The following is a 13,424-nucleotide window of genomic DNA, read 5'->3' on the forward strand; positions in this document are numbered from 1 at the left end:
AAAGCATTACATGATGAAGAATATTATTTTATATAAGGTTATCAGTGGAAAGCTCCTTTAAGGAGGTAACATTTGCATAGGTATCTAAATGCAGAGTGGAAACAGTTTTGATATCTTCAAGTGGCCCAAAAGAACCAGTACATTGGAGATTTTTCATATTTATATGCATATTATTTTCTGTTCATCCATTGAACAAATATGCACTTGGTACTAACAATGTGTCAGGCAAGTTGCTAAGATAGATACCATCCCTACCTTCACAGGGCTCATGGTCTAGCAGGAGAGTTGGACATTTTATAGTTGATTTCACAAGTAATTATTCCACTCTAATTGTGATGTTGGGCAGAAAAAACAGGGCACTTGGGAAATGTGTAGTAGGCTGGTGTAACCCAGTGGATATGAAGGCAGACAGTAAAGTCTTCCCTAAATGATAATTCACTTACTATCTAAAGGATATAGAGCAAGATAGGAAGTAAAGTTCTAGACCAAACTTGTATTTGAGGAAGTAAGGTGAGCATAACTAGAGCACACAGCACAGGAGAATGAATGAGAGCAGACAAAACGGTCGGGAAAACAATACAGCAGACCCACGCACAGAACTGCGTCTTGACATCTATAAAAGTCATCCATAATCTCAAATCCAAAAAAAATGAAAATAAAACCTTTTTGGTCATGTCCATATGACTTTAGATCAGATTAGGATGTGTTTCTTCTGCATATAATTCAATCTCATGTGACCAGACATATAACCAACTAACTTCTGATGAACTCAGGAAATGATTAACACTATTATGTATTTTCTATATGAGTTCCACAAAGGAAAGTTACACCCTTGATAAAATATAACAACTTCACAGGTCAAGTACATATTTCAAGGTCACATTAATGACTGACCCATTTAGGTGGTTTTTCAATCAAATATTTCAATTTTCCACAAATGCCCAGAAAATAATCCTTGAATATAGATGTATTTTTTTCCTTGGGACAGTTTTGTGTTTTTCCTTGGGACAAGTTTTGTATATTTTTAACTTAAGTGCAAGAATTTATGAACACAAGACAGTATTTACTCTTTCAAACCTTTTCTTTCCTAAGCCTAGATATCACCCCTCCCTGGGTCTCACCTAATATTTGCACCCCACATTACTGAGAAGATAAAAACCAGACAACAAATTCCACATCTTCCCTACATCTATTAATCTACAGCTATACCCAAATATGGCGTTAGCTCCTGTCTCTGTAGCCTTATACTATACCCTATCCCTTCTCAATACAGTATCAGTCAGTCCTGAATATTCATTGGAAGGACTGATGCTGAAGTTGAAACTGCAATATTTTGGCCACCTGATGCAAATAACTGATTCATCTGAAAAGACCCTGATGCTGGGAAAGACTGAAGGAGGGAGGAGAAGGGGATGACAGATGATGAGATGGTTGGATGGCATCACCGACTCAATGGACATGATTTTTAGTAAACTCTGGGAACTGGTGATGGACACAGAAGCCTGGCATACTGCAGTCCATGGGGTCACAAAGAGTTGGACACAATTGAGTGACTGACCTGAACTGAAATAATTACATCAGCATATCAATATGTTAATGCAATAACTGAATGCAGAATGCCAGAGAACTGCAAGGAGAGATAAGAAGGCCTTCTTAGATGAATAGTGCAAAGAAATAGAGGAAAATAAAAGAATGGGAAAGACTAGAGACCTCTTCAAGAAAATTAGAGATACCAAGAGAACATTTCATGCAAAGATGGGCACAATAAAGAACGGAAATGGTAAGGACCTAACAGAAGCAGAAGAGATTAAGAAGAAATCACAAAAATACACAAAAGAACTATACAAGGAAGATCTTAATCACCCAGATAACAACATGGTGTGGTCACTCACCTAGAGCCTGACATCCTAGAGTCTGAAGTAAAATGGGACTTAGGAAGCACTATAACAAACAAGGCTAGTGGAGGTGATGAAATGCCAGCTGAGCTATTTCAAATCCTAAAAGATGATGCTGTTAAGGTGTTGCAGTTAGTATGTCAGCAAATTTGGAAAACTCAGCAGTGGTCACAGGACTGGAAAAGGTCAGTTTTCATTCCAATCCCAAAGAAGGGCAATGCCAAAGAATGTTCAAACTACTGTACAATTGTGCTCATTTCACAAGCTAGCAAGGTGATGCTCAAAATCCTTCAAGCCAGGCTTCAACAGTACATGAACTGTGAACATCCAGATGTTCAAGCTGGATTTAGAAAAGGCAGAAGAACCAGATATCAAATTGCCAACATCCACTGGATCATAGACAAAGCAAGGGAATTCCAAAAAAACAACTACCTCTATTTCACTGACTATGCTAAAGCCTTTGATTGAGTGGATTACAATAAACTGTGGAAAATTCTTCAAGAGATGGGAATACCAGACCACTTTACCTGTCTCCTGAGAAACCTGAATGCAGGTCAAGAAGCAACAGTTAGAACCTTTCATGGAACACATGAATGATTCAAAATTAGGAAAGGAGTATGTCAAGGCTGTATATAGTCATCTTGTTTATTTAACTTATATGCAGAGTACATCATGCAAAATGCTAGGCTGGATGAATCACAAGCTAGAATCAAGAGGGCCAGGAGAAATATCAACAACCTCATATAAAGAGATGATATCACTCCAACGGCAGAAAGTGAAGAGGAACTAAGGAGCCTCTTGATGAGGGTCAAAGAGGAGAGTGAAAAAGGTGGCCTGTAACTCAACATTCAGAAAATTAAGATCATGGCATCTGATTCCATCACCTCATGGCAAATAGTCAGGGAAAAAAGTGGAAGCAGTAACATTTTATTTTCTTGGGCTCCATAATCACTGTGGATTGTGACTGTAACCTAGAAATAAAATGTTTGCTCCCTGGAAGAAATGGTGACAAACCTAAACAGTATATCAAAAAGCAGAGACATTATTTTGCCAATGGTTTGGTTTGGTTTGGTTTGGTTTTGCCAATGGTTTGCCATAGTCAATGCTATGGTTTTTCCAGTAGTCATATACAAATGCGAGATTTGGATCATAAAGAAGGCTAATCACTAAAGAACTGATGGTGCTGGATAAGACTCTTGAGTGTCCCTTGGACTGTAAGGAAATCAAACCAGTCAATTCTAAAGGAAATCAACTCTGAATATTCATTGGAAGCACGGATGCGGAAGCTCCAATAGTTCGGCCACCTGATGTGAAGACCCCAGTTCACTGGATAAGACTCTGATGCTGGGAAAGATTAGGGCAGGAGGAGAAAGAAGCAACAGAGGATGAGATGGTTGGATGGCAGCACCAATTCAATAGACATGGGTTTAAGCAAACTCCGGGGATAGTGAAGCACCACAGAAGCCTGGCGTGCTGCAGTCCATAGGGTCACAAAGAGTCAGACATAACTTAGTGACAGAACAACAGTAACTACAATCAATATGCTATGTCACCCACCTTAATAAAAAAATTCTTAGTTTATAACCCCCTTTGGTTACCCCCGTTTGTCTCCTCCATATGCATGGAAGTTCCTATAAAGAGCGGTCTCCTATTCTCTAGCCAATCAATTGCACCCAGGCTTCTGTTACTGCTGCTGCTGCTGCTGCTAAGTCGCTTCAGTTGTGTCCAACTCTGTGCGACCCCATAGAGGGCAGCCTACCAGGCTCCCCCATCCCTGGGATTCTCCAGGCAAGAACACTGGAGTGGGTTGCCATTTCCTTCTCCAGTGCATGAAAGTGAAAAGTCAAAGTGAAGTCGCTCAGTCATGTCCACCTCCTAGCGACCCCATGGACTGCAGCCCACCAGGCTCCTCCGTCCATGGGAGTTTCCAGGCAAGAGTACTGGAGTGGGTCTGTTACTACTGCTCCCCTTCAAACACCGCTCATCTCACATTAGTAAGGCTTATGGTCAGTTCTCAATCCTTCCTTCTGCCTAAACCATTATGGAGCCCCAAATCATTCTTGAAAGCCTTTCTTCACTAGGCTCCGGGGACACTACCCTCGTACTCTGCAGCCACTCCTCTCCTGAAAAATGTCCTTCTCAAGATATCCATTTCCTAATTCCCAGAATCTGAGTATGTCCATCGATATGGTAAAGGGACTTTGAAGATAACATCAGAGGCTTTGAGATGGGGAGATCACCCTGGATGATCTAGGTGGGCCTGATGTGATCACTAGAATTCTTCTCAGGGGCAGGCAGGACACGGAAGGCAGGAACACTGAAAGCGAGTTTGGAGTGGTATGAAGGGCAGGCCAGGAGCCAAGAATGAAGCGGCCTCTAGAAACTGGAAATGGCAAGGAAATGGTCTCCACTGCACTCTCAAGAAACACAGCCCTATCACCTTGATTTTAGATTTCCAATCTCCAGAATTTTAAAGTTCTCTTTTCAATTCTCTGAGAGTGTGGTAATTTGTTTCAACAGGAATAGGAAACTAATACATCTTTCCAAACTCAGAATCTTTAACTTCCCCAGGATTCAGCCTTTGTCCCTCCTATTTTCTCTCTACCAGTTTTTCTAGTTATCTCAGTCAATGCCGCAGCTTTAAATGTCTGAAAGATGACAACTGTCAAGTACCTATCCTTTTTTTACTTTATTGAAGGATAATTGCTTTACAGAATTTTGTTGTTTTCTGTCAAACCTCAACATGAATCAGCCATAGGTATACATATATCCCCTCCCTTTTGAACCTTCTTCCCATCTCCTTCCCCATCCCACCCCTCTAGGTTGATACAGAGCCCCTGTTTGAGTTTCCTCAGCCATTCAGCAAATTTCCATTGGCCATCTCTTTTACACATGGTAATGCAAGTTTCCATGTTACTCTTTCCACACATCTCACCCTCTCCTACCCTCTCCCCATGTCCACAAGCCTATTCTCTGTTTCTTCATTGCTGCCCTATAAATAAATCCTTCAGTACCATTTTTCTAGATTCCATATATATGTGTTAGAATACAATATTTATCTTTCTCTTTCTGACTTACTTCACTCTGTATAATAGGTTCTAGGTTCATCTACCTCATTAGAACTGACTCAAAGGCATTCCTCTTTATGGCCAAGTAATATTGCACTGTGTATATATACCACAACTTCTTTCTCCATTCATCTGTTGATGGACATCTAGATTGCTTCCATGTTCTAGCTACTGTAAATAGTGCTGCAATGAGCAATGGGATACATGTGTCTTTTTCAATTTTGGTTTCCTCACGGTATATGCTTAGGAGTGGGATTACTGGGTCATATGGTGGCTTTATTCCTAGTTTTTTAAGTAATCTCCATACCATCTTCCATACTAGCTGTATCAATTTATATTCCCATCAACAGTGCAAAAGCATTCCCTTTCTCCACACCCTCTCCAGCATTTATTGTTTATAGGCTTTTTGATGATGGCCGTTCTGACCAATGTGAGGTGATATCTCATTGTAGTGCTGATTTGGATTTCTCTAATAATGAGCGATGTTGAGCATCTTTTCATGCGTTTGTTAGCCATCTGTATGTCTTCTTTGGAGAAATATCTGTTTAGGTCTTTCTTCCATTTTTTGATTGGGTTGTTTTTTTCTGGCATTGAGTTGTATGAGCTGCTTCTATATTTTGGAAATTAATCCTTTGTCAGTTGTTTCATTTACTATTATTTTCTCCCATTCTGAGGGTTATCTTTGCACCTTGCTTATAGTTTCCTTTGCTGTGCAAAAGCTTTTAAGTTTAATCAGGTCCCACTTGTTTACTTTTATTATTTTTGTTACTTGAGGAGGTGTGTCATAGAGGATTTTGCTTTGCTTTATGTCATTGGGTGTTCTGCCTATGTTTTCCTCTAAGAGTTTTACCATTTCTGGGCTTACATGTAGGTCTTTAATCCATTTTGAGTTTATCTTTGTGTATGGTGTTAGGGAGTGTTCTAATTTCATTCTTTTACATGTAGCTGTCCAGTTTTCCCAGCACCATTTATTGAAGAGGCTGTTTTTGCCCCATTGTATATTCTTGCCTCCTTTGTCAAAAATAAGGTACCCATAAATGCGTGGGTTTATTTCTGGGCTTTCTATCTTGTTTCATATTTCTGTTTTTGTGCAGGTATCATACTGTCTTAATGACTGTAACTTAATAATCTGAAGTCAGGAAGGTTGATTCCTCCAGCTCCATTCTTATTTCTCAAGACTGCTTTGGCTATTCAGGGTCTTTTGTGTTTCCATCTGAATTGTGAAATTTTTTGTTCTAGTTCCGTGAAAAATGTCATCCATTGGTAATTTGATAGGGATCACATTGAATCTATAGAGTTTGGTAGTATACCCATTTTCACAATATTGATTCTTCCTACCCAGGAACATGGAATATCTCTCCATCTGTTTATGTCATCTTTGATTTCTTTCATTAGTGTCTCATAATTTTCTGTGTACAGTTCTTTTGTCTCCTTAGGTAAGTTTATTCCTACATATTTCTTTTAGTTGCAATGGTGAAAGGGATTGATTCCTTAATTTCTCTTTCTGATTTTTCATTGTTAGTATATAGAAATCCAAATGACTTTTGTGCATTCATTTTGTATCCTGCTACTTTGCTATATTCACTGATTAGCTCTAGTAATTTTCTGATACTATCTTTAGGGTTTTCTATGTACCGTATCATGTCATCTACGAACAGTAACAGGTTTACTTCTTCTTTTCCAATCTGGATTCCTTTTATTTCTTTTTCTTTTCTGATTGCTGTAGCTAAGACTTCCAGAACTATCTTGAATAACAGTGGTGAAAGTTGACACCCTTGTCTTGTTCCTGATCTTAGAGGGAATGCTTTCAGTTTTTCACCACTGAGAATAATGTTTGCTGTAGGTTTATCATATATGGCCTTTACCATGTTCAAGTAGATTCCTTCTAGGCCCATTTAATCATAAATGGGTGCTGAATTTTTATCAAAGGCTTTTTCTGCACCTACTGGGATCATATGGTTTTTATCTTTCAATTTGTTAATATGGTACATCACATTGATTGATTTGCCTATATTGAAGAATCCTTGCATCCCTGGAATAAACCCAACTTGATCATGGTGTAGGAGCTTTTTGATGTGTTGCTGAACTTTGTTTGTTAAATTTTGTTGAGGATTTTTGCACCTATGTTCATCAGTGATATTGGCCTGTAGTATTCTTTTTTCGTGTTGTCTTTGTCTGGTTTTGGTATCAGGGTGATGTTGGCCTCGTAGAATGAGTTTGAAAGTGTTCCTTCCTCTGCAACTTCTTGAAAGAGTTTTAGAAGGATAGGCATTAGCTCTTCTCTATCTTTTTATTAATTTTTCACTGGAGTCTAGTTGCTTTAAAATGTGTTGGTTTTTACTGTGCAGCAAAGTGAGTCAGCTATATGCATATATCGCCTCTTTTTTGGATTTATTTCCCACTGAGGTCACCACAGAGCACTGAGTAGGGTTCCCTGAGCTCTACAGGAAGTCAAGTGCCTATCTTTATCTGGACCTTTCCACAGAATTATAGTTTCATATGTTCAACTATCGGAGAAGGCAATGACACCCCACTCCAGTACTCTTGCCTGGAAAATCCCATGGATGGAGAAGCCTGGTGGGCTGCCATCTATGGGGTCACACAGAGTCGGACACGACTGAAGCGACTTAGCAGCAGCAGCAGCATATTCAACTATCTCCTTCACATTTTTTACAAAGTCTACAGGAAATCTCAAACTTAGTACAACAGAAGCAAACTTTTGATCTAATCATACAAAAACTCTCATTTCCTACCTCAATAAAGGACTACTGTGTTCTAGTTATTCAGAGCAAATCCTCAGACCCATTGGTCTTCCCATTCTGATACCTGATCCCTGACTAAACGGCCTATCCTCATTTTACCTCTAATTCTCTTCTGAACACAAACAATTCACACCAAATACTATATTACACAAATTGCCCTAATTGTCATCATCTTTGCCTTGATCATCACAATAGCTTACTTCTTCCCTTAGCTTCTGTAAGATACCATCCCCACAAGGGACAGGACGGCCCCATAGAAGTGGGACTTCACACAGCACCATCTGAAGTTCCCCTTTCATTCAAGGTAAAACCTAAAGCCCGTATCGTTGCCTTTAACACCCACACAGGGCCTCCCTAACCACATCTCCTACTTCCCTCCATGATGTCATTCTTCTCTAGCCTCACTCCACCTTTTTAGATTCTGCATCCTATACCTAAAATAATGCTCTCAGTTACCGGCATGACGTATCTCCCCACTTACTTCCCAATGCTGGCTTAAATTTTACCTTTTCACACGGTACCTCTGACCAATCTATAGAAAATTACTTCCCACCCCTGGAACTCTGCCCTGTTTTACTCTTCTCTACTTGTTAAAACCAAAACATATATATACACAAATAGTATAGATAAGAGAGAAATATTTTATACAAACTTCCTTATGAATGACTTTATGATCAAAAATGATTTTCATAAGAACTTGCATCAAAACCTCTAAAACGCTGTGAGCATTCCTCATCTGAACCATAGAAGAGTTGGTTTTGTGTGATTCCATTCTCAATTCTCCTAAGAATGCAACAGAAGAGACTTTACCACATATAATGAATACCTTAGGGTTGTATGTGGTAAATTTTGGTTCCCAAAATTCAGGGTTAATCAGGATCACATGACAGGCTTGTTTGTTAAAACGCAAATAGGTGCTTCCATTCCCAGAGTTTCTAACTAAGTAGGTCTGAGGTGAAGACCCAGAATTTGCATTTTAACAAGAACTAAAACATGCTTAAGGTTGCTGGTCTGGTAACCGTAATTTGAGAATCAGTACCTCAGTGATTTAGGGCTTAATTCTCTACCAAAAATTGTTGAAACATACTACTCTAATGTGAGGATCACAGGATTGTATTAAATTTTCTAAAATAGAGCTAACATTTATTCTTCTTAAAGTGAATGCTCACATAAAGATGAATAAATTCTTTCATTAATCTTAAAAAATATTAGAAATATTAAGCAGATGTCTAGCTCAGCAAGATGTAGGCTTTTTACGATTTTTAACAGGGTAACATTTGATAGATGACCAAATGAAGGTAAACTTCTGTGTAGCAAATTTTAAGAAAACAAACCATGGTCAACTATTCATACCATGAAAATTGGTTCTCATTTACTGAGAATTCAATATTTAGAACAGTAATTGATAATCAAGATTGATTCATTATGTCATTAACTACTTTTTATCCAAAATGTGGGCTTTCCTGGTGGCTCAGTGGTAAAGAACCCTCCTGCCAAGATAGGAGACATGAGTTTAAACCCTGAGTTGAGAAGATCTCCTGGAGAAGGAAATGGCAACCCACTCCAGTATTCTTGCCCAGAAAATCCCATGGACAGGGGAGCCTGGAAGACTATAGTCCATGGGGTTCCAGAAGAGTTGGACATGACTTAACAACTAAACAACAACAGCTATCCAAATTGTGGTATTCTTTCATTATAAAATGTCAATATTTATGTTACTATTATCTCATCTCTCTCTAAAGTCCATCCATCTCTATTTATTGTTTAACATCAGCCAAGCACTGCTTTAGTTGCTGCAATGATCCTTTTTCATTGGAAAGTTTCTGTCAAGCATAATACCTGATATTTAATAACTGTTTAATGAATAAACACAGAAATGAATAGCAGTAAAATTTACAGGTACAAAAATGTTTCCAAAACATGAAAACAAAGATAATTCAGTATAACCTAAACATAAATGATTTGATATTTTGAAATAACTTACCTTTAAGTTTTTAACACAATGTCTCTACAGCTGTGCAGATTGTTTACTACAGTAGGGCTAACACTGCTTAACTTTCAAAGACCCACTCACCAGCCAGGCCCTCGGCCAGCATCAGGGAGTTTGTTTCTTGGCGTGTTTCCAGGGAACAGTTAACTGATAAGAGTAGTTCACTGTGCCTAGACATCCATGTAAACAATATGGTTTACGCTGAACACCTGCTTTCCTCCTGGGAATCTGAAATTTATGTGCAAGGCAGAAGTATCTACATGACCAACCCAATGCCTTAAGACACCAAGTTTCTAATGGGCTTCCCTGGAAAGAAGCATCACACCCGTGCTGCTGCCTTGTCATTGCGGGAAGGAAGGTGTGCTTTGTGTCAGCCTGGAGGGGACAGATCACAAGGAAGATTTCACACGGACTCCTCCAGACTCTGTCTGGGTCTTTTTCTCATATGAACCAACTTCACCCTAATTAATTTGAGCCTTGAGTTCACTCTAGAGCACCATGAGTTCTTCTAGCTAATCTCCACATATGGGAGTGATTCTTAAAGATGCCCAATATGGCAGATTTTTAAACAGCCAAGATTCTTACCTGCTGATATGCTTCATAGATCACATCAAATAGAAAGGCCTGTGGCATTTCACTTGCCCTGTATCTGGCACGTTCCAGTGAGTGGTCTAAGCAGCTGTCTACAGACGGGCTGATGACAGTAGATACAAGAGGTCGGATTGCTCCCGAGGCCTAAAGAACAGAGATGCAAAAGACACATTTACATCACCTAAAAAATATCTAAAAGTTAAATTCTGATCTGTCTTGAAACAGATATTATACCTTCAACAAGCTACCTCAAGAAAATATTCAAACAAGTCTTTATTTTGGCTCATAAATAAAATCATTTACAATCAAAAACCAGTCTCAATACTTCCCTGGTGACGCAGTGGATAAAAATCTACCAATGCAGGAGACATGAGTTCGATCCCTGATCCAGGAAGATTCCACAAGTTGCGGAGCATCAAAGCCCGTGCGCTACTGTTAAGTCCACGCTCTAGAGCCCTGGAGCCATAACTTGTGAGCCAGGAAGCTACAGCTACCGAAGCCGTGTGCCCTAGAACCCGTGCTCCACAACAAGAGAAGCCACCACAGTGAGAAGCCCAGGCACCGCAACTCAAGAACAGCCCCTGCTCGCCGCATCTAGAGAAAGCCCACGCACAGCATAAAGACCCAGTGCAGCCAAAAAACCCCCACCAATCTCAAACCACTACAGTTCTATATAGTAAGAGATATAAATAATTTTTCATTATGGGTTCAAAATCCTTTTCATCACAGGCTATTAAAGTCAAATACTAAGAAAGGATGCTCAGATAAAATTGGACACTCCCTGAAGATGGGAGACAGAAAGAGACTGTTGTCCAGGAATGAAATGGGTTACACATGAATATTTACTTGTTAATGTGCCTTCAAGTATTTAATTTACACATTAGATCATTGAGGAAAAACACACATTCCCTAAGATCTCCAAAATGAGCTCTGCCACCACCCAAATGACAATGAATTTCTGCCCTGCTCTAATTCCTGTGAAAAATAGCTCCCTTCAAACACAGCATCCATGTGAAGCTCCCCAAGGCAAAATGTCCACTGATTTCAACTGCTCTGATGAAAGCTCTGTCTCATTAATAGATGCATCTAAATTTTAAAAATACACCTTATCTGACAGTTCTTCCCTTTACCTTTAATAAAGTTACACTGTAATATAGTCTTGAAGGTCAATACCATACAGCTACTTTGGTGAAGTAGCCTTAAAATGAAGTTCCCAGTTAGGATAATTAACCTAACTGTCTTAGATTAACTGTTAAATATCTTATCTTTCATATAAATACAGCATATAACATTAACACCTAAGAAGAATTTGGTCTCCAGGAGACTACATCTGAGAAAGACAGACTGTCCACAAACTAGTTTACAAAAGCCAAGGGATTGGCTGAAAATCAAAGCTAATGTGTGAGCTAAGCAGACAGTGTACAAACTGTGTCACCATTTCCAATGACTCAAGCAGAGATTTGGAGCCTAGGCATAAAAGCAAAAGTGAAGAGAGAGCCAAGGCTGATAGGGAGGGATTATGTCCAAGTGGATGAAAGACAGGTAAAGAGCAAACCCATTTTATAGCTCTATTTTTAGTTTTTTAAGGATCCTTCATGCAGTTCTCCATAGTGGCTGTATCAGTTTACATTACCACCAGCAGTGTAGGAGGGCTACCGTCTCTCCACACCCTCTGCAGCATTTACAACGTGTAGACGTTTTGATGATGGCCATCCTGACCAGTGAGAGGTGATACCTCATTGCAGTTTTGATTTGCATTTCTTTAATAATTAGTGATGTTGAGCACCTTGAAAAGATGAGCTTTCTAGCATCTGTATATCTTCTCTGGAGAAATCTTTTTCTTTTAATATTGAGCTATTTGCGTGAGCTATTTGTGTATTCTAGAGATAAATCCCTTGTCAGTTGCTTCATTTGCAAGTATTTTCTCCTATTCTGAGGGTTGTCTTTTCATTTTGTTTATGATTTCCTTTGTGGCACAAAAAGCTTTTAAATTTTATTAGGTCCCATTTGTTTATTTTTGGTTTTACTTTTATTACTCTAGGAGGTGGAACCAAAAAGATCTTGCTGTGATTTATGTCAGAGTGTTCTGCCTATGTTTTTCTCTAAGAATTATATAGTATCCAGCCTTTAATCCATTTTGAGTTTATTTCTGCGTATGGTGTTAGGGAGTGTTCTAATTTCATACTCTTACGTGTGGCTGTCTGGTTTTCCCAGCACCACTCATCAAAGACACTGTATTTTCTCCAGCATATATTCTTGCCTCCTTTGACAGAGATTAGCTGATCCAGCAATCCCACGTCTGAGCATATATCCAGAGAAAACTATAATTCAAAAAGGTACAGGCACTCCAATGTCCACTGAAGCACTATTCACAGTAGCCAGGACACAGAAGCAACCGAAATGTCCAACAACAGAAGAACAGGTAAAGAAGATGCGGAACATATACTCAGCCATTAAAAAAAGAAAGAAAGAACGCCATGTGCAGCAACATGGATGGACCCAGAGAGTGTCATACTGAGTGAGGTCAGACAGAGAAAAACAGATATTACATGATGTCGCTTATATGTGGAATCTAAAAAAAGGGTACAAATGAATTTATCTACAAAACAGAAAGAGTTACAGATGTAGAAAATAAATTTATGGTTACAAGGGAGTAAGGCAGAAGGGGAGGGATAAATTGGGAAGTTGGGATTAACATATACACACTCTATGAAATAGATAACTAATAAGGACCTACTATATAGCACAGGCTGCACAGAGAACTCTATTCAATACTCTAATGACTCCTGTGGGAAAGGAATCTAAAACAGAGTGAAGATACACACATATATATATATATATATATATGTCTGATTCACTTTGATGTACACCTGAAACTAATATAACATTATAAATCAACTATACTCCAACAAAATTAAAAAAAAAAAAAAGAGCAAACCCAACTTGTCAAGATAGCACCTATTAGCAGAGGTTCTGGAAGACAAGACAGGAAAGGAATGCACACATGTACATAGTGCTCTTTAAGGAAAAAAACATAGTTCTATTTCAACTACTTATAGTTCACTCTATTCCAGACTATGACATAACATTAAAAGAACATGAGATACACAAAATGTCA

General features: G+C 38.9%; 1 protein-coding gene across 4 annotated transcripts in view; it reads right to left on the minus strand.

Annotated features, from left to right (window-relative positions):
- CRPPA (CDP-L-ribitol pyrophosphorylase A) overlaps positions 1–13,424 on the minus strand; it is a 373,607-nt gene that overhangs the window by 319,868 nt on the left and 40,315 nt on the right. For all 4 annotated transcript variants that reach the window (XM_069587589.1, XM_069587592.1, XM_069587591.1 and 1 more), the window contains one exon: positions 10,301–10,450. In XM_069587589.1, coding sequence (XP_069443690.1) covers positions 10,301–10,450 — 150 coding nt within the window. The remainder of the gene's footprint in view (positions 1–10,300; positions 10,451–13,424) is intronic.

The sequence above is a fragment of the Ovis canadensis genome, chromosome 4 (assembly GCF_042477335.2).
Source record: "Ovis canadensis isolate MfBH-ARS-UI-01 breed Bighorn chromosome 4, ARS-UI_OviCan_v2, whole genome shotgun sequence".
Lineage (NCBI taxonomy): Eukaryota > Metazoa > Chordata > Mammalia > Artiodactyla > Bovidae > Ovis > Ovis canadensis.